The 22755-nt window shown below is 39.8% G+C and overlaps 1 protein-coding gene across 2 annotated transcripts in view; it reads right to left on the bottom strand.

Moving 5' to 3' along the window:
* LRP5 (LDL receptor related protein 5) overlaps window positions 1–22755 on the bottom strand; it is a 131187-nt gene that overhangs the window by 92162 nt on the left and 16270 nt on the right. For both annotated transcript variants that reach the window (XM_056492388.1, XM_056492389.1), the window contains exon 2: window positions 8547–8943. In XM_056492388.1, the coding sequence (XP_056348363.1) occupies window positions 8547–8943 (397 nt within the window). The remainder of the gene's footprint in view (window positions 1–8546; window positions 8944–22755) is intronic.

The following is a 22755-nucleotide window of genomic DNA, read 5'->3' as shown; positions in this document are numbered from 1 at the left end:
TGTCACCATTTAAAAAAAATCCCAGTACTTAGGCCAGATAACATTTCAGAAAAATAAGTAGACTAAGCAAAGAACCTCAGTCTGCTACTACCTGTGCTATTATGCCTCCCAGTTTTTGCAGCCAGCTGAAAAGATGCACACTGAATAACAATGAAGAGCCTAAGGCAAGCATTTGGGTAGTTTTTTTGTTTGGTTGATTTTCTTGGTGGTGGTGGTGTTTTTAAATGTAAATTACAGCTTTTTAAATACCCCAGGGCCAGAGCACACCATAACAATTGTAAGAAACTAAAAATATCAAAACCAGTATCTCTGTGCACATGAGATCGATCACATTTTGGGACTGAGATCTGGCAACTGAGGAGTTTTATATCCTGCTTGCACTGCAACAGGTCAATAAAAGTCTAACAGCACTGAGGCTGTAAAAGAGAATGAAAACATGAATTCCTAAAGAGCTAATGAAAGGCAAAAAAGCCCTTGTGAGCAAAATTCACTGCTAAGCAGCTATCACAAATCAACAGTCTTAAAAAAAAAAGAAGAAACCAAGCAGCACTACAGATGCTCTAAACAAAAAGCAGATCTTGGACAAACTTGTGAGTTACTTTATCTAGCTCTTCAGAGATGATTAAGTGTCTTTCCCCCATCACTGGTTTTAAACCTTAACTCCAGACTTTCAAGGCAGAAAAGAAGGAGGGGCAGGTGAAAAAGAGGCTAACATCAAATAATAATTTCACAGCACTTGCACTAATTCTGTCCCTAAACTGAACTGCACTTTGCTACACCAAAGAGCTGGAACAAAGCAGAGCAAAACCCAAAGCTCCACCAAAGCTATGATGTAAATTTATATTTCCTCCTGAGCACAAAGCCACCAACAGTCCATCCAGTCCAGTAGCCAGAAGCACCAGACCCAAGAGAGTAAATAAAATTCAGTTATTGCTCTATGTGTAAGCACAGTAGCTGCAAGCTTCACAACCAAGCTTTCTAGTCAGAACTTAATTAAATGCAATTCAACTGCAGTCAGCAAATCACTGGGTTTTGGCATATAAATCACCACATTGAATCAGGGCTTAAATGGTGCTTCCCTCCTATCAGAAGAATGGACTGAAAACCACCTTGCAAAAACAAACAGATTTTGAAGTTGGCAAACTGCACCCCAGTGGGGTTTTTGGTTTTGGGTGGGTTTTTTTGTTTGGTTGGTTTGTTTCCTTTCCCCTGTTAAACTCATTTTAAAATTCCAGGTGCAGGAGGAAAACCAGGATGAAGACCATATTTCCACTCAGTTTTAAAGCTGCAGGTCATTTCTTATTTCCTGGTGCTTCATGTCTCTTGTCATCATTTTCACAAAGATTAGAAATCAGGGCTGTGCCCTCCAAGAGCAGCTGATCAGCCATCTGAGCTGGAAGGTATCACAGACATAATAAAAAGCAGCCAAACATTGCCCAAACACTTTTTCCATCTCCCAAAATGCAGTACAGTTGCCAAACCTTACATAACCTGCTTACACAAAAGGGGCCAGTAGTACAGATGATATAAATCAGTACAAACTTCTCCAATTTCAACAATGCTCTCAAACTTATACAAGCCCACGGCACAGAACAGGAGTTTACAGGAAATTGCTATGAAGTTTAGATTCCTGCACATTTAAAACTTACTTCCCTCATCCCACCTTTAAAGCTACAAAACTCCACTGTGAAATTAAATACTCCAACTGTTTACAGAAGAAAAGAAAGTCTACCTCACATAGCATTAAGCTGCAAATTGCTTACTCAAATTACCTTTTATTTTTCTTTTTTCAGGCACTGAATTTTGAGACCTGGATGTTCTAATCACATTGTATTCAAAAATGTGTATGAAGCAAACAAAACCCTTGGGAATCAGTCCTCTCCACTACAGTTTTCCTACAACGTCTTTTATTCTGATTTATTTTTTAAAAAACACAGAGATGAGCTGCCCTTAATGATCTCTGTGGCCCTTTGATGGGCTCACACCAGCATGTCCATGTCTCTCTCCTGCTGAGGAGCCCAGAACTGAGCAGAGAGGGAGGTCCCTGATCCGATGGCAGCATTCATCAGAAGGAATGAAATCTAAGAAATCTAGATTTCTTCCTCTCTCCATAAGGAAACACTGAATTGGAACATATTGGGACAGTCATAAAAATGTATGTACACATTGTACTGACTTAGTGGAAGATGGAGTGCATCAAATGCATTGAACAATGGCAATCCAACAGTGTAACTCAGCTGCTGGTGGCTCTCTTATCCACAGGTCTCACCACTGCTCTTAAACATTTAGCTCAAACCAACATATCTTATGTTTCACTGTGCTGATGTGCTTTAACCCAAAGTTTAGGGAAAGGCAGACTCCAACACAGACAGGAATTTGTCAAGGCATGCAACTTCAGCATGTTCATTTGCACCCTTGTAATTTCAAACAGAATAACAAACAAAACCCTGAGAACACCCCAGCAGGTTAGGTGGAAAAATTCTTACTTCAGTTTATACTAATGCTTAACTTTACATGGAAAAAAAAAAAAAATCAGAAACATGTTTTGAGTTAAACCAAAGCAACTCATTTATGACAAAAGAACAATTTTGGGGAGTAGAAGAGAAGTAAAACACTTCTTTTCCATCATCTCTGAACAGAGATGCTCTTAAATGAAGTAAAAGGTCTTTGAACAACATATGCCTTTTAGTCATATCTATGAGCAGGAAAAAGGGAGAAATAAGCAGAGGAGATTAATGAACCATGTAAAGAAAGGCTGTCACCATCAAGGACAATCATCTGAAAATTAGACTAAGTAACAATTCCCACAAAAACCTCAAGTTTCTTATGCATGAGACTATTTGCAGCTATTTGGAGACACATATCAAAAGCTTTCCAAACCCAGAAATTACCAAGATACTGGATATGACTGTGAACCAATTTTACAATTGAGTATTTTTCTTTCATTTTAAGATAATAATTGTGCTACTCATATATTACAGAGTTTCAAATAACTAACCAAAAGCTTCAAAATAATTGTATACTTGCAATTAATTACTAACTAGAAGCACAGAGGATATAAACTAATCTCTAGCTTTTAGGCAGCAATAAGCATGTTTCACTCAAAACCCAGGCATCTTCTACATTTTAGCCAAGCAGCCACGAGTTAGGGTTTCTAAAAAGCACAATCTTTACTCAGAGGATGTTTCTTGCTTTTCTTCTCCACCACTTGCAACAGTCACAAGTTTTTCTTCAGTATTCCCTCTCCTCTCAACTGTTCCAAAGGGGATTAAGGCCAGAAGATACACTGCTTAAAAGATGTCATCATTCACACTTTTTGTATCAAAAGCCTCAGTCTACTGCAGTTCATACAGATCCCAATAATTCCACACAGCAGGTCAACATGCTTAACCTTTAGTACCTGCCATGCTGCTGTGTGGGACCAAGGTCCTGGTGAATCATCACTAAACACTCTGCAGCTTGAAGTGCTGATATAAACACAGTTGTGAGTTAGAACAGCTCCAGGTCTGGCTCCTGGCTCTGCTGTGACACTGAGGAAACACTGCATTAACAACTAGGCATGTCTGAGGCTTTTAATTTTAGGCTCTGAACTGAAAGCTTTCTAATTGTGATAGCTGTCCTTTCTATATCCATTTCTTAATATCCCATTTGGTGCATTCATCATCTAATCCTTCCTTTGGTGCCAAATATACTTTAGGTCAATGACAGCCACTGCTTGCAGATTTTGGCTAATTTTCCAAAAGAATCCTGAGGCAATGGCTAAGCTAGGCTATGGCACATGCTCCATTAATGCTGCTCAGACATGATTAGACTTGTTTTAATCTCTAAACTAATAGCCATTCTGCAGAATGCCAAAACAGATGATTTATTTTTAGTACTTAGTAGGTTTTTTTCTTATTGCTGCATCCTAATTTGCATCTTGCTTCCTTCCCCTGAAGCTTTGCTATTCCAAAAGGGGAAGATTGCTCCATAAATGAAGTCAGCTTCTGTGGTGGTCCATTGGCACCAGCACTGCCTCTGCCCAAAGCCCCACACCATGCCATGGAAAACTTTTTAGGAATTAAAATGAGGAAGGAAATGCAGACAGCAGTTTGCAGCTTTCCTTCAGTCAGTCAAACCAGTTCAAAGGTCCTTATTCTCCTCTTTCACAAACACCATTTCTACAGATCCCACCAAAGGCAGCAGGCCAGCTCAGGTATGGCAAATTCAACAAGCCCAGTGACTACACCAAGCAATGACTGTGGTTATACCCACACCAAAAAACCCCCAAGACAGCACACCTTTTCTTGAGGCAAGCAATTTTTATCTTTCCTTACAATAATCATTTCACAGACATTTCACAGATGTCTCCTTTAGCTCTTTGTGCTTCAGCAGACGAGGGGGCAGAAATTTCTCAAGCATTATTGTTTGCTGAGTGAAAGCTGCAGAAAATACAGCCTGAACTTGGACAGGAAGCTCACTCCAGAAGGCAACACAGCAGCCATCACACAAGCAGGAACAAATTCAAGATTTATATTCACCAAAGTAAATATCTCTAATACATTGTAGACTTTAATAAGGTGAACTCACTACTTCATTAAGACTCAGTGAAAATCAGCTATGAGGATTATGGATATGATACAGATTCTCAGAATCAGAGCCCTGTGTTACATGGAGAAGGTAGCAAGCCTTGAGATTTTTATGTCATAGATTTAATGACCCTTGTCAACACACATTCTAGAGTGTTCAGATCCAAGACCTTCGCTACAGGACTGAGAATTAAATAATTTGTTTTGGCTACTCATTCATGCATTCTTTTGAAAATTTCAGGAAACTGAAGTTTGCTTGCCATGACATGTGATAAAAACCTGTTTTTCAAATACATTCCTCCTTCTTTGGACAATGTTCATGACACTTAAGTTCTTTGCACTGCATTGCAGGGAATTTGAGCTACCTCCTTTAGCTGGGCTTGAGTAAAATCTTTACATACAATAAACTCAGCTTTGTTAGAAGTTGCTATCCTGAAAACATGTAAATAATTAAGCAACTGCAGCAAACTCAGAGTTAATAACACCAACACTATTGAATCCCCCATCAGCAGTCTACCTATCAAGAATGTATACAAATGCTAATGTTCTACAAAACAATACCAAGAATTTTAGCTTAATGTCCTCCATTATACAAAGTCAACATAACCTAGAGCAGGACTGGGATCTAAATGTTCAAAACAAAGCATCAGCAAATTTGCAGAAAAATGTTTTGTACTCTCCTCTGCCTTCTTAGCTTATCCTTCATTTCAGGGAAGAATAACTGGATTATCACATATTCTGCTTCCTTTTATACCTAGAATATACAGTGGGTCCAGCAAGAAAGTTTTAATGTGTATTGGAAAGAATGATGTTACGTATTAAACTGACTCCTATTAATTATGATACCCTTTCAGAGTATCAGAACACCCTGTACAATTAATGATTTTCCTTAGCTCTGAGAAGAAGAGAGACCCTCACAAAAACTTTGAGTCTCTCACAGCTTGCCTTAAAAAAATGAAATTTTAGAAATGCACTGAATGATTGTTATGGGAGAGGAATCTCTTTCTCAGTCATAACCTTGAGATAATCACTGCCTTTAAAGAAGGAAGATAGGCTGAGTGTGCAAAAGATGCAGCTCTCTTTAAAAATGTCACTACACCACAATCATCTGACTTACTACTTAGAAAGCCCATGAGAACATCTGAAAAATCATACTCCTGAATGTCAGTTGGAAATCACAGAAAATCAGGCTTCAAAAGGAAATTCCAGGTCAATTTAGCCCCTCTCCCATGTCCTAAGGCCTGGTCATTGCATTTCTGAGAGATGATGACTGTGTATTCAGTATGTTCTTCTCTACTCTCTCAAACTAGTCCATGTCTTGAAGAATTGCACTCAAAACAGAATAAAATCTGCTTATCAGTCAAACATCACTCTGGGCATAAACACCCTACTGCAAACATCACAACACACAGTCCTCCAGCCACCTCTGCCTTACTAAAGCTAAAAGACAAGAGAAGGTGTCAGCATTCTGCACAACAACATGTTATTTTCTCAAGAGAGAAAAATTAAGATTCGTTTTACTTTGAGCATTCTAAACAAACCCATATTTGGGTACTAATAGTATCAGCTAAGCATTTGCAAACTGCTTATTTGTCCCATTTTGCTTCTGGAAACTGAAGTTGACTAATGAAGTTTTCTTCCCCATTTTCTAAACTTCCCACCCACACTTCTCTAGTAGAAGCTGCTGAAAGGACAGAATCACATCTGTGGAAGGGAAATCCTCCCAAACTGAAAGCAAATGACTAGCCACTGACAGATTGCCTCAACTACTTTTAAGAATCCTCCTAGTCTGAACTTTTTCAGATTTCATGATCCAGAAAAAAAACCCATAAAAATTATTCAGGGGCTCTGATCTACTACTGTTCTGACAGTTGCAGGAACCCTATTAGCCACCTGATTCCAAAAACTGACTAACAAAAAGACAAATAAAAAGGCATTAAATGGTTGTTTTCTCCTACTGTCACCCACTTTTCTTCCCTTGAGAATACCTGGAACATACTGTTCTATGGGAGCTCAACCCCAGAGTCTGCTGTGCCAAAATCAAATGTCATGATCACTGTTTCACAGATGCACCTAGGAAATATTTCAGAACTACCAGGTGAAAAGAAGTGGTTGTAAAAGCAAACCTGAATGCTTTATTCCACAAATACACATGATGTCTGATTTATTAAATTTTCTTTTAAATTTAATATATTAGTTTTTCAGGCAAACCAGTCTTAGATTCTTAAAGAATCAGTCAAAAGGCAAGGAAAAGTCAAAAGACAAGGAACTGCATCCACTTAGAAGAAGTAAATCTGGCACTGGCATTTCATGCAAAGTGCTATACCACTCTCTGACATCCACCTCACCATGAAATATTCAATTTAACATCATACTGTCTCTTGAAATTTACTACTGAACTCAGTATCTAATTAATCAACATTAATTAATTCTGCATAGATTACTTGCTGTCAGGATACAAAAAGACTCCTGTTAATTTATTTAAAACACCTCTATACAACATTTTGCTGTGGGGAGAACTCCTTTCACCTAAAGGCATCTGTAAGGAAGGCAGGATTAAGAGGATAAGGAACTCTGGAAAAGTCCTTTGGCCCAACAAAGTCACTCCACTTCCCCTTTTATTGGTAATGGCTGCACCTTTCCTGCCATTATCTAAAGGATAGAGGCAGCTCCATCATTTGATGTGTCAACAAAACAAAGGATTTTGGTTTTTTGGGTAGACACAGTTTCATTTAGCCTTTGTATGCCCTTTATGTATTAATCATAAATGTACCTGTAACTCCTCACACTCATCTGGAAAATCTTACACAGGAAACACTGCAAAAACAACCAAAGTTCCAGCCTGTGGAAGGTGCTGACATGGTGATCTTAAGTTGCCCTCTTTTGCCCAGTTTCCATTTTCATTTCTTGCACACTTGAAGCAGGTAGTTTCTCAAGAAATATTCCATCTCACAGAGCAGGATAACCACCAAATACTTTATTTTTATGGTTTATACTAAGCCCTTGCATTAACTCAGCTTCACTTTTCAAAGAGGCCAGACTCAGTGAAAATATCAGTTAATGCCAGATTTTCCTACAGATGAGAAACCTACCTATGCATGTATACCTTGCAGGAAGATAAAGTGATTTCTGAGAAAGTATTGTGAAAATGGCAGCAGATCAGTGGCAAGCCAGCTCACTTGTGTGGATCTGTGCACACAAGAGAAATGCACTTCACTTCTCTTTCCTCATTGTCACGAGGGTCCATCTAGCACAGCACATCTTCAGCCACCACTGCAATAAATGCCAGGCCCAAAGGACACAACACCAGCACTGCTTGTGCACAGGGAGAGCAAACAGCACATGTGAAACCCTGGGGAGGACTGAAGAGGAGCCACACACATACACAAGTGTTTTTAAGTGCACTAGAAGTGACACATGCAGCCTGCACTCTTGCTGCTTCTTAACATGGACACTTTACAGCACTGAGAATCCAGTTGCACCTGGATTCTTTCCTTGCTGGCACAAACATTATTATTCAATATCATCACTTAAAAATATCCTGATTTTGTTTACCAGAGCACAGCAAGTGAGAACTCCTGTTTCAACACTTGCATATGTTGGTCTACATCAAATAGACATCACATATAAAATCAAAGTTAACTTACCAGACAAGATGACTGAGAAAATAATAATAATAATAAAATGCTTGGAAAATTAATTACTTTTCCAAAGTGCAACGGGATAAGCCAGGTAATTATACGGGTGGAATATTTGGCTTGGCACCTAAGAACCAGCTGAACTTTTCTTTTTGGCTGCCATTTCTTGCCACAAAATATTTAAGCTCAAACATATGTTCAGTTACAGATCTTGAGAAAAATACCTTGGGAAACTGCAGAGTGAAACAAAAGACTATGTGTTCTTTTCTTTTCAGAACAAAAAACTCCACATAAATCACCACCATATCCATTTAAGCATTTAAGCTAAATTAATATTTACCCATGAGCCGGATCCAAAGCTATTGCCCTGGGCTGATCAAGGTCTTGCCAGAAGAGGACTTTCCTAGATGTTCCATTGAGATTAGCTACTTCTATCCTATTGGTTTCCGAATCCGTCCAGTACAGTTTTTTCCCAATCCAATCACAGGCCAGGCCGTCGGGGGAAACCAGGCCAGAAATGATGACGTTCTGCACCACATTCCCAGTCTGGTTGATGTAAGTTTGCTTGATGGCTTCTTCACTCACATCTGTCCAGAAAACGACGCCCTGCGCGTACTGGAAGTCGACGGCGGCCGCGTCCTCCAGGCCGCTGACCACCACGGTGGACTCCAGCCGCGCGCCGCCGGCGTCCACCAGCCGCACGTCCCGCCGGTTGGCAAACAGCAGGAAGGGAGATGCTGCAGGAGGAAAAGGGGAAGGCATGTTAGCACAGATCCTATTAGCACCCACAGGTGGTCAAGAGCTGGCAGAGAAGGGTTTCTCCTCCCCGAGCAGCAGGGCAGGGAGTACAGAATAAGTGTCGCAGTATCTGCAAACCTCTCCCTTCCCTGTGTCAGGCAGAGTGTACAAGAGATGGAAGAGCAGGCCCAATTCTTTATCTAAGGATGTGAACAGCATCTTCCACACAGTTAGGAGCTCAAATCAAGACAAAACAACACCTTCTGTCTGTTACTCTAACAACAGACAAATGAGAACGAATTAAATCTTCATGGTTTAAAAGCTTGGATCAACCAGATGAATTAAAAACAAAATGCAGAAAGCAAGCTCTGATGCCTTTTCGTAGCAGGCTGACAGCTATCAGCACTAGACACGACACCCTGAAATGCTCCTACCAAACGCCCTCCCAAGCAGCAAAAGCTGTGCCAGAGTTTCAGAGCTCCTGTCTCCTCTCCTGCACCACAGCAAGAGAAATTGAAGACAGAGATTGAAGGCAGACAATGACATAGGCTGTGGCTGTTGAGACCAAAAGGACAAAGACTTCCCAGCTTCCCCAGCCTGGCCCAATGTTTCTAACTCAAGCAGTGGCTGCTGGCGCTCTACACCAGTCACTGCTGGCTCCCAGCTCCATCCATGTGCAACCATCTCATCCCATGGGCTGCCTCCAATGCACAGCCACCACAGGTCCAACCACTTGCCACTCAAGGAACAACACACAGAACAGTGCAGCACATACTACATCTCCTATGGCTCAAGCCTGTCATATAAATACCTTTAGTTTTGAATTCGTGTTACTGTATGTAATACATGAGTTACTTCTTGATATTATCTTTCAGATTCAATTCCTCCTGCACTTTTTAAAAAAGAAGACAGTTTATACTGTGTCTGAATTGCAGGTCTGCAATGCTGGCATCCCTGTCAGATGCTACTGCCTGCTCATGAATTCTAGCTCTGGCTACATTCTCACTGGAGCTTGTGTGTCTCTGCACAGCCTTGACAACAGCTAACATGTTTATGGGCAGGCCAAGGACCTCAGTCAGAATATACAACTCAACTTCAGATGAACTCAAAAACATGCATAAAAATTTTGAGTTTTTTCATTATTCTCCATGGTCTTTTTTTTTTCCCCTAAGTCAGGAAAGAGATTGTTTTATTTTGCTTTCTGAAGGAACAGTATACTGATGTAATTTATATCACCTGGTGGTTTTAGTGAGGGTCTTGAACAGCAAAGAGAACCAATTGTTAACATTAATGTTTGACTGAAGATGTAGTATCTTTGTTCTCTACAATATTTGACTCAAGAAAGTTTATACAGCTTGAAGAGAGTTACTTGTTAAGAAATGAAGTCTCAATATCCCTCCTATTTGATTTTGCTGGCTTGCCAAGTCCTTCTCTCAGTCATCTTTAAAAACACTAGGAATAGTATCAGGAAAGTCCAACAGGTTAGTTATTGCAAACAGACAAAATAGTCTAAAACACCAAGTGCTTGTTTTCTTCTCTGCAGCTCATTGATTCCCCATAGCCATGTCTGTTTTAAGTGGCATTGTATCAAACCATTTGAACATTTGGGAAGTTTCATGTTAGAAGGCTCTAAGTCACAAATCCTTTGGGGCAGAGACATTCTCAAATTATGCAGACTGCCTCACAAAACCAGCCCCACACCCAGTCCAAGATCAAAGCTGTAAAAAGCCAATGTAAAAAAAAGTAATTTTAAAATATTGTCCCAAAAACATGTTTAGAGGAATCTGAATAGATGGATTTTCATCTAGACATTTCCATGCTGAAGGCATTATTAATGCTACTACAAAGAAAAAACAAACCTGAAATATCAAGTCCAATCAACAGCAGAAGAACTCAACAGCTTCTTAACTAAAGATCAGACATGAAAAATGTCTAATCCAATCAGTATCAACATTATCCCAGCTCCCCATCCCTTTCAAGGCATTTCTTCCCTGCTGCTGTACTCAGTGGGGCAGCAGCAGGCAGATAACACACTAACCACCGTGTTCTCTGTCACTGCTGCTCTCAGAATGTCCTGATTGAAGTGCAGCTGCATTGTGCTGGCCATGAGCACCCAGCAGGGAAATCACACTGCCCTGCTTGCAGCTGGGTTAGAACTCCTCTGCCCTACACATGCATGTAAACTGAGTGGTCATTGAAAATGGCCAGCTTTATCCCCTTTAAGAACAAGTAAGTATTCCACTTCCTTTGGGAAAAGACAAAAAGAGAAGGCAGAACTCTGATTCTGAAAACCATATTCACTTCTGTGCTCCTTCCCACCAGATAGCCCTGAGCAATGCTGGTTAGAAAAACAAACAAACAAGAAAAAGACAAAAACTCTAACAAAAACCAGTGATCTGCTTCTCTACAGTAATTCTTGCCTGAAATGCAGCTGAAGAAACCTAATGTCTCTTATATAAATAAAAAAAATATTTCACTGTCTTGTATTTATCATTTCAGGTCAGAATGTGATGGCTCATGAGCAGGCAAAGTTAGTTCTGGTAACTCTGCATCTTTCACCAAATAAAATTTCCAAGATGTCCCAAGAAAAGTTCACAGAACTTTTCAAATTTTCAACTTTCCCAGTTAGTAAGCAGTTAATCTGAAAGAGGCAACCAAGACAACAAATGTTGATAGATGCATAATATTTAGTTTCATAAAATTACTAAACTCAACAGTTTAGCAATTCAATACTCCACCAAATGACACCCATACTCTACAAAATGTCAACCAACAGAGTTTTTAAGACATAAGAATGAGAAACTAAGCTCAAAAGCATCAAAACAAATGGCATTGACAAAACACTTGATTTGCTGTGCCATCAATAAACCGTACTAGAGATTCAAGGTCATCCCACCTAGACATGGCACAAGTTTATTTTGAATCCCACGTGAAAGTAGAATCAAAACTTTATATCCAAGAATATGAAGACCAATATCCTTCCAAATCATGCTGTCTTCTCAGTCCTGAACTGGGCTTGATGGCCCACAGAACATTGTTATTTATCCTTGATGCATTTAATTCTTTACTGCACAGCTCTTGACAAGGCAAACTGGAAGGCAAATTAACAGGAGTTTCTGAGGGGAGGGATGGGGAGACCCAAAAAAGAAACAATAACTGACTACCATTAACCTTCAAATCAGCTTATTTGTTTCACAGGAGGAAATATCCCTTCCTTAAGAAGTTATTCCATGGTTAGAAGGTTAAGAGACTCAAAGGAGCACTGAGTGTTAGGCTCTATTTTGATCAGCAATACTCATGAAAACTGCAAATTGCTTGAAAAGTGAAACACCAGTTTCTATGCTGAAAAAAAAAATAATAGAAGAATAAACAGTGAAAGGATGAATGCTGAATGTGGAGGATAAACTGTTTATATCCAGTCTATTACCACCCAATTGAAACGACATTTTAATGTAGTCACCAAAAAAAATATTCTCAGTAAAATTAGAACAGTCCATATTTTTTCCATAATAGGCAATATTTAAAACATCTGTACATGGCTGCAGTCCACAGTTTTTGGACAAAACAAAAAAAGAACCTGAAATCCAACAAATTTTGAAATCAACTCTAAACAGATAACAGCCTGAACTGTACACAAAGTTACACTATTTCTTCCTGCAGCAATTCCACAATCCTACTTGGATTGTGCAGTACTTGATCAAAACCACTTCATTCTAAAAAGACATATTATTTCTGTGCAAAAAACCCACCAATTTTCCTGTGGTTTTCTGCTAACTGGAAAACACACCCTTGACTTGACAATGTAGTGAGCTATCTACACAGAAGCCTGTTGTACAGCCCTGTGGAAACAGAGCTGCTCATCAATCTATTAGCTGCAGAAATAGAAACACTCCTGACCAGGCAGGGTAGGAATCAAGCAAGGGTTCAATTTCCAGCTTTGCCTTTGATCCTTTAAATGCTCATTCCTTGTCTGTGGCCAATTACTAAATTTTAATTGTTTCACCTGCATCAGGAAAGTTGTTTTGTGCAGACATAACTTAAGACTGGAGGATTTGTACACTTCTGTATTATTTACCATAAACAGTACCAGTTTCTGAATTCAGTCATTAACTTCCATTGTTCAAATTGTGCCCATTGAATTTTATTAAGTGCTTCAGGGGCCCCCATTAGCCCCAGTAAACTGACATGGAACAAACAACTAAAAATGCACTTTATATGGTCTTTACTATTAGTTTCAGTGATAGCTTTCTAAAAACCAGTTTGACACGGCTCAACATATATATTAAGACTAAGATGATCATGAATGATAATCAACAGTGCATTTGTCACCATGTGTTTTTTGCAAAGCTGCAACAGTTCTAAGACAAGCTGAGCAAGAGCTTTAAAAACTCTTTATTTTACACAAATGTACATTTATACTACTGCTTCATACTTGTTGACATTTTGCCTCCTTCCCCTTAAAGCCAAAATAGAAAGACATGAGAATACTGAGGCACATGCATGATTTCTACCCTTGAAAGCACCAGAAGCACAGAACAAACACAAATCCTATGTATAGCACTGGAGAAATGCCTAACTTACCAGTTCTTAAACCAGTTAACTAGGCTGAAGTTCATGGAAGGGTTTAACTGTGATTTTAAGAAAAGCAACTGAGGATCTTGGGAACCTGGCACACAGCATAAAATGAGGGTCTCATTTTAATAAGCATACAAGTGAAAATAGCCATCCAAAATTACAGCATGTGCACCAACTTATATTTTAAATATTATTTCAATCCTTAACAGGACAATTGCAATGGAGACCTCTGTGGTTAAACCATCTGTACAGCTGGACAGAGAGAATAGCATAATTCTTGCAGCAGTCAATGTCCCAAACCACAAAAACATTTATTACCAAAGAGCAAAAAAAACCCCACACCCCTACCACAGGCATGCAAGATGGTAAAAAACAAACATGTCAAAACTTTTGCACCCAAGGCTGCACCATGTTATGGAAACTCTCAGCAGGATATGGAATTAGCATGCATCAGCTCTGTACACTTAAAAACAGCTGCTGGGCAGAAACAAGACTTCTAAGTAGGGTCCTAACAGCCATAAATTAATTGGAGAAACCACTTCTATCACACAAAGTGATCCCTCTTGTCCAGCTCTAACTCTCTGGAGCACAAGGAGGCTTAGACCTTGGATGTCACAGGTTTGGAAGAGACCTTAAAGTTCATCTATTTCCAATTCCCCCTGCCATGGGCAGGGAGACCTTTGAATGGGTCACTCAAAGCCTCATCCAACCTGGCCTTGAACACTGACAGGGCACACACAGCTTCTCTGGGCAGCCTGCTGCAGGGCTCACCACTCTCACAGTACAGAAATTTCTGATTAATGTCCAATCTAAACCCACTCTCCTTCAGTTTGAAGCCATTCCTCTTTTCCTGTTGTAAAAAGTCTCTCCATCTTGCCTGTAGGCCCTTTCAGGTACAACCAGGTCAACTCAAAGCCTTCTTTTCTCTATGTTGAACAGCCCCAATTCTCACTGCCTTTCCTTGTAGGAGGGGTCCTCCATCCCTCTAACCATCTTGGTGCCCTCCTCTGGATTCTCCAGCAGGTCAGTGCCATTCCTGTGCTGGGAAACCATCAATGTCAAAAGGAGAGACTGAATGTGGATCTTCTTGTACTAACTGTACATACTCAACCCAAGTTTCAGCTTGCCAGGTAGAGTCCTCTGAAGAACTGAGGGCTGTGGCTGTCCTCAAAACACATTATTGAAAATAAAGTGAATTCCCAGTCTAATAACTAAATTACAGAATATTCTGCTCCAACACAGAGGTAGGTGGCAGCAGTTTTAGGGCACAAGACTAAAAAAAAAAAATCAGGACTCCTTGGTTTCACTCCCACACATTTCTTCCCCCTTAGCAAAGAATTTGAGCAGGAACCTCAGCCCAACAATTTGTAAAAATCATCCCTCCTGCTACAAACATGTCCTTCCTCCTGCTATTAATTATTTCAAAGGGCAGCAGTAAAGCCACCCATGCACAAGAGTAAGGCACTTGAAGATATTTCAACAAAAGCCTCAGTGATGCACTCAGCTTTTAATTCCTGAATGGCTAAGACTTCTCTCTGTGAGCTGGTCCTCTCAGTGATGGCTGGTTCATAGCACTACTTGAAAAGGAAAATACATTCCTTATCCCACTCCTCTAACCCTCCTGTTCAATCCATTTGATAGGAATTTTGCTTTCCAAACCATGAGGTGTTCTGGTTATCAAATAATGAGGATTCATTTCCATTTTATCTGATTATACTTAGGATCAAGGTCTGAAATTCAAGATGAGACCACTAAGAATATCATACATTTACACACATTATGTACAGCAGGCAATTTTTGTAAACTTTCTTCCTTACCAGCCTATATTTTAAATTACTCACACCAAGCATACACCAGTGTGCAGTAATCCAGTCCATGCTAGTATTCCATATTATAAAACACATTTGGTAAAACTTTTGTTTATATATGCTAAGTATTATCTTGAGTATCAGCACAGAATACCAGAAGCCAGACAGGATCTCAGGGCTCAGGTCTATTTGCTGTCAGGCTGCAGCAGAAGCAAAGCTGTTCATCCACTAATGCACCTACAAGGAGTGACATGGCTTTAGCCACAAATACATTTGGAAGTGGGTTATGTAAATAAATGATGCAAGTTTAAAGGACATCTGGTTTAGCAGAAGCAAGCTGGAAAAGGTCCATAGAAAGTATATAAAAAAGGTTTAAGTGGGTTTAGAAAGCATATGAAGCTTGTTCTCATCAAGAAGCTGGGAAGGCTGTGAGATAAAAATACAGTGAAACAGCAGACCAATCAGCAAACACTCTTATGAGAGGCTGAAGCTCAATATTTCTTAGCCAGTGGAGAAAGGACACACTGAAGAAACTAGATCAACTTAGGCTTTGTGGCTTTCAACGATGGGGAAAAGAATGCAGACATAATGCAGAGAGGAATATGCTCTGAAGATACTGGAGCACACTACAGAAGCTACAAAAGTGCTACAAAAGGTACAAAAACTGCTTTAACAGCAGTTGGATAGCCATTCCCCAGGTATGGTTTCTGTACAGTTAATTCCTGCCTCAAGAAAGGAGTTTCTTTTATGTGTCTTGAAACCAAAAAGTAATCAAAAAATTAAAAAAAACGCTCAGTGGACTGAACTCCCCATAGTGCTTCACTGAAAATCTTGATTAAGGGGGTCTGGGATTGGTTGTGTTTATGCCAGGTTTTGTACAAACAGTTTTGAACTTCCCAGTAACTCACATCACTGTTTCTGTTTGCCTCCCCGAAACAGATGGATTTCGTAGTTTTATCAAATAGTAATGTTAAAATATTGTTAAATAAACGTCAAGCTACTTTTGTTTTCTTTTTTAAATAAACAAGCAGCAAGTCTTTTGAAGATCTTGCTATATTTTTTGCATTGCCTAGGGTTCCCACACACACAATAATGACAGGGTTTTAGGAGGATGAGAGTTACTTCAGACCACTGGTTTTGTTTGGCAGCCTAGTTTTTAAATAATAATGTTAGCAGTAACAACAAAATATAGCACTGATTATATACCATTTCATCTCCACTGGCTGAAATTAGTTCATTTCCCTTGGCCAAGAGATGCCAAAGTGTTTCTCTGAAGAGCATGCTCTGAAGAAGTCCAGCAAAGGTGCTTTAGGCAAATTAGGAAATTTAGGATTTGTTCTATTTAGCTGGGTGGCAATTCAATATTTTTAAAATCTCCAACAACACTCGTTGAACTTATTCATTATTCTTCTGTCCTGTTTCTAGTTATATTACCTATTTAAAGTAAAAAAAAATTCACATGTCAAAAAAGCCAAGTTACTGGATTCAGTGTGCATACTTCAGAGAATTTGCATCCCTGCAGAGCCTGGAACAAGCTACACGTGTTCAAGACCACTTTTAAGTGGACACACTATTTTAAAGGAGGGTTTCTCAAACCTTCTCTCTTCTCCCAAGACCACCCACTAAGCACAGCACACAAATGCCTCTCCTGGTGCACCAGGCAGTGGCTGAGTATTACTGCAGCAAATACTGGAACTGGTTACGTAGGACAGCATATTTCATCTTCTAACACAGTTTCAGCAGCTGGAAAGGACGTCAGCCAAGCCCCTGTGAGCTGACAACATTACAAGGACCACCAAGCAGCATACAGAACATATTTAAAGAGCCCCTGAAAAACTAAACAAACCCCAAAATATCAGCTGTGATTTGGGGACACATCAACTTACGATGAGACACTCATCAGATAAGACTTGCAGGCACTTTAAACGTTTACAGAACATGATTCACTAGAGCAGAAAGCAATTTTTATTTGGTCTGTATTGTTAGAGGAAATTTCTAAACATTATTGCAAAACTGGTTCTTGGCAATCTCTCTCTGTGCAATGCACAACTGGCCTTCAGCCAAACAGTTTTGAGGATTGCAGCCTCTTGCAATCCTGACTAGCTCATGTTAATGTTAAGCAGATAAAATCTCTGCAGTCTGAGTCCCCACATCTTCTCAACCTCAGGAAAGTTGTCACCCCAGCTTTTTACAGAGGTTAAAATATACATGTGATTTTCCCAAAAGCAGTATACTGTTCTTAACCACTTGTTTGTTCTTCTGAGGCTTCTGCTGCAATTTGCCATTCAGGAACCACAACGCACATGACAGCTTAAACACAAATATACCATCTATTGGGGATTAGGGAATTGGCTTCAGACAGACACCACCAACGAGCTCTGGAAACTAGTACTTTGAAAATGGCTGCTGAACTGAGCATTCTCCAGTCCTACAAGTCAGCTTTTGAGTTTGGTGCTGGTTGGAGATCAGAACCCGCACTGAACTCCAAGGGAGCTTAAACTGACAATTTCCATCAAATTTCAAGGATGATGGTCCAACTTCCCAAGGTACACTGAAAATCCCACTCTAAAAGAAGACAGTAAGCCCCACAAAAAAGGTGAAAATGCCCTTCTCTGAGAACAAGTAGGCAGCAGTACTGGACAGGTCTGCCTTGGGAGGTTTGGGTCCAAGACATGGCTGAAACAGAGGAATTGGAAAGCAGAGACCCATGGCACACACATGGGTGATCCACTGGCACCACAGCCAGCCTCCCACCCTCCTCTGGCTTAAATTGAGAATAGTGTGGCACAAGGAAGGCATCACAGTTCCCACACACCACCTGCTATTTGCTCACCTCCTCCAGCTGTACAAAGCTATGGTCTATGCTGCCCCTAAGAGAGGGAGATGCTGTAAGAATTTACAGTCTGTAACCCTGGGCCAAGACAACTAATGGCATGGGGTAACCTTTAATTAAAAATTACTTGCTCTGAAGGAAGAGGAGTATTGCTTTATAGTGTTTCTCATGCAAAAGCCCGAAGTGCCCCTGCCTCTGCCAGAAGCTCAGCTTAGAATCTCTGACAACCATGTTCTGAGGCAAATCACTCAGCAAGCCACTGAGAGGATATCATCACAGAAATAGAGACTAAGAATCCCTATCACAGGCACATTCACTTCAACAGCAGGTTCAGTGATGTTTCACATTTTTATTAAGGATTCTTTAAAGTACAGACTTGCATCTTGCCCAATGCCATTAGCTTCAACAACAATAGCTCCAATTCCATAACTAGTGTTCACTACATTCCACAACAGTTTTCTTTGTGAGAGTTAATGTGGCACTCTACTTGTACCCAAAGAAGTTGGAAACAGCCTGTCCACTGACATTCCTGTATTTTCTGATTTTAGAATAAGCAGAATATCCCTGAAGTAGTCTCTTACATGACACTGCTGTTGGGCTTTGCCAAAATGGGTAAGTGCAGAAGGCAGTGCTTAAAAATAGGGTTGGGGGATGTGACAGGAAAAAAACATACTTGGATGTTTCACATTCTGTGATGCAGAGTACATGGCAACAATTTTCCTGTTGTTATTCTAAATGCAATAGGCGTGGATTTCCCCCATCCCCATGATATGCTTAACAATTTCAAAACTGCAGAGGAAACTGAAGATTTGTCCTACTTCTGCATAAACTGGTTTAGAAGAATGCAGACAAAAGGATGACTTCCTTGAACATCTAAACATGACTTTTTCTGGGAATAACAGTTCAGGTCAATCCATGAACGGAAAAAAACCCTGCAGTGTCCCCTTTTTAGATTCTGGATGTCAATGGGAGCAAGGTTCTTTTCTGTTGTTTTTTCTTTTTCAGTATTCCTCCTTGGTTTGGCAGACAGCTGTCTGGCCAATAATAGTAGATTACACAGTGATGAGGGTTCCAAACTTTTAATGGATAAAATAGTGGTTCTACATAATTTGGAAAATTTGGCTTGCAAATTTTATCCAGGACTTGAACAAATACAGGCTTGACAAAGGTATGCTTGTTTCTGATCTGAATTGTTTCCAATTTTTAGTTCCAGTTCCAGATGTTATGTTAACTCCAAAACACACAAATCTTTAGAAAGTTGAAAAAAGATATTTTACTTCTATTTCCACCAAAGGTACAATACGTACTGTATTTGCAAATTGCAGAAAAAGAGACTCAGAAATAGCATGTGCTGGATTCAGCTGCTGACAAATGTTACTCATTGGAACAAAAATGCAGTCAAGTCTCAAATGTAGGTTCCACAATTTGTCATGGTTTTCTCCTAACAGTTAAGAATATTCCCAAATAAAACCACCTTGTTAAATGGAACTTGCTACATGATACTGAGCTTTAGAGGGTGTAAAGTTAGGAGAAGTTTTTAGTGCCAAGTTGTAGACACTTATGTTTTCTGCTCTGACTATGTTCCAGTCAAATACTCAAGATTTAGGTTTTGTGAGAGCTTGTTAGGGAGGAGGAAAAAAAGAGGATGAGGTGAAAAAGGTTACTTCAAATAATAAAATCTGTAACCTTGAGCTTGTACTTATATCACTGGTAATACTTAATTTACCACCTTGAAGGCAGCAAATAAAGAGAACAACCTGTTCCAAGCTTTGCAACTCACTCCTTGCAGAAGAGGACTCTGCTTTAGCCAAGAACATTGATGCAACCAAATCAATTCCTTATGGCTCCTTTTATCTTTTTAAGGTCAGTATTTGTCATGCAAATTATCTGGAGTGTTTGTACTGATGGAACTACAAAAAGGAATATCTTCTGTTAGCTTAGCTGAAGAAACACAAGATAATCACCTACGTTATTTGTCTCTCCACAATGTAAAGACATTTCCAGAAAATACAGTTCAAATCCTCCAGAATAAAAGAGTCTCCACAATTGGAGAAGTGTTGATAGTATCCAAAACAAAGCAGTTTGCCTTAGTTCTGTACCTAAATGTATAGACTGCTAATTTGTGTGAGTGAGAAGGGAAACATGTTTTAGAATTCAGACCCAGAATGCCTAATTTGGTTTTTGGAAAAGGTTTTGAGTCTAGATAATTATTTAAAAATTAATAAAATCTGAGAGGCAATGGAAATTTGGGGCTTTCAAAGGTTAGTTACATAGGAGATGTTTAACATTTTTGTTTTTACAGTTAATTACTGCTCTGTATCATCTCAAGATTATTAACTGGCCACTCTCCTTGGTGTCTGTTGAATTCTGGTGAATTTGCAGAATTGTGTGACATGCATCTGTTGATAGTGTGGTATATAATCAAGGATAAAGAACCCAAAAAGGAGACTAAAAACAGTATTAAAGAAGTGCTGGTGTGGTGCACCACGGGAAGGCTGCAAAACTGCAGAAAACCAGAAACTGTGCAAATCAAACTGCAGCTACAGTGTGTTGGGAGGGATCTTGATTTAAATATGCCCTTTGCATTGGGCTGGGTCAGGTGGGTTTTGTTCTGCTGTCTGATCGAATTGGCCATCCATTCCTGCCCCTCCCCACACTACTCCCCATCCCCCAGTCTCCCACCACACCACAGATGTTCTGGTGTCCTGAAATCTGCCCATTTCACTGCACACAGTTGCTTTCCTTGAGGTGATCCTGTCGAGAGTCTTGGTTTTAAAAGGCATGTAGATTTTATACAAAGCAATAAGGCAACCTCTTTGCCCCGCTCAGCTGCAGACAAATATTGCAGACAGACTTGCAGAGCACTTTCTCTTGTGCTGCTGTGTCTTCTCCACACAGTGCTCAAGGGAAGGAACTTTAGAAGAGGTTTTGTGCCTACAAAAAATAATACATTGGTATATTTTTTGGTATAACACATTGGTCTGCTGTATTCTTATGCCTTAGGCCAGCAAAAACTCCCAAACTAATGATTTTTAAATATTTCCATGTACAGCTACAACAAATTCTTAGCTATTTTTCAAGTTAGTCTCATTTGCCTCTTGAAATTTTCCTGTGAGTCTCAATAACATCTTAGTGGCATAAGAAATGAATTGTCTGCACTGCACAGGCAAGAGAAGCTGCCACAACTTTGTTCCTATTACAGGAACATGAAGTAGGAAAGGTACTAATAAAGCATGGTGCACCTCAACTTCAACAGCAGGTTTACTCCAGAAGGAGCTAAGAAATAAAAAGAAAAAAATTTATTCTTTTCTTCCCAGGTCATTTCGAGACTTTACTTCTTCCTTTTCATTTTCCACGTGATTTCCCCACCTGTATAAACAGCCAAGCCTAATTATTGTTTTAACCCAACACATATCTGCCTTTCCCAAACAAGAAAGGAAATGAATGTCTATAAAAATCTGAAATTCATTATAAAGGGGGAGGAAGAGGGGGAGCAGAAGAAAACTGATTTTGTCCCTGCAGAGAAAACAAAAGGAAACAACAAACTGTACACAACATGAACTGTGGTCATCCATACTAGGGAGACACCTACAAGCCAGAATTGTGATTTACACCCAGACAGACTCAGTGTGGACACACTGGGAAGGACTGTCACAGCTGACAAACCTGCTGTCCAGAAACACAGGAGGCACAGAAGGAAAGGAAACCCACAGAGGACCAGGATGAAGGGTCATGCAGTCCACAGTACAACCAAGGCAAGAGCCCAGTGTGCTAATCAGGATCACTGTAGAACCACAGCCACTGTTTCTTTCCAGCAGAGTAACTTACATCTTTTCACACCTCAACCTACCTTGCAATTCTTTTTTTTAAAAAAGGCATAGATTTTACTATGATGAATGGTTTAGGAATTATCTCAGCCACCCTAGATCTCCCATTCCTTTGACAGCCTAGACAAATAGGAAACAGGATTTCTGATAAACAGCAACAGGATTTCTGCAGAAGGAAGGGCACAAGCCTGTTAGCATTACACAAGGAAGCAGTATCATGGAGGGCAGAGCAAAATGCATTTGTTTATACTATAACAAAGCTAACTCAAGCAATGTGTGGCCATGAGTGATGTGATCATCCTGTTTTATGGACCATATTTTCTTTCTTTCTCCACCCTTCATTTGCACTAGGTGGCTGTGCCTTCACTGCTAAAAATATGTAAATTTTCCATTGAGATAACTGTTTGAATGCAAAGGTGCCCAAGAAGAACTGGAAATTTTACATCAAGTAAAAACTCAGTGGCATTATTTCACTCCTCACCCAAGATTTCATAAGCTGCAAGGAATTGCACTGACTCTGGGGAATTTTACATCAAGATTGCAGTATCAGTGTAGTAATTACACCTGTTTCAGCAATGAAGACATGACCCAGGACTTTCACAGCAGGAGCACTTCTCTCTTGGTGTCTGGAAAGCATCCAGGGCATTTCAGATGAATGGTATTCCAAACAACTATTTCAACCACACACAACAGTGGAGAAAAACTAACAAATACTGCAGTCCTTCAGAGAGCAGACTGGGAGTCTGAGGCAGACACACAGAACACACT

This window comes from Oenanthe melanoleuca, chromosome 5, assembly GCF_029582105.1.
Source record: "Oenanthe melanoleuca isolate GR-GAL-2019-014 chromosome 5, OMel1.0, whole genome shotgun sequence".
NCBI lineage: Eukaryota > Metazoa > Chordata > Aves > Passeriformes > Muscicapidae > Oenanthe > Oenanthe melanoleuca.
Note: the sequence above shows the minus strand (reverse complement) of the source record. Positions and strands in the feature narration are given on the sequence as shown.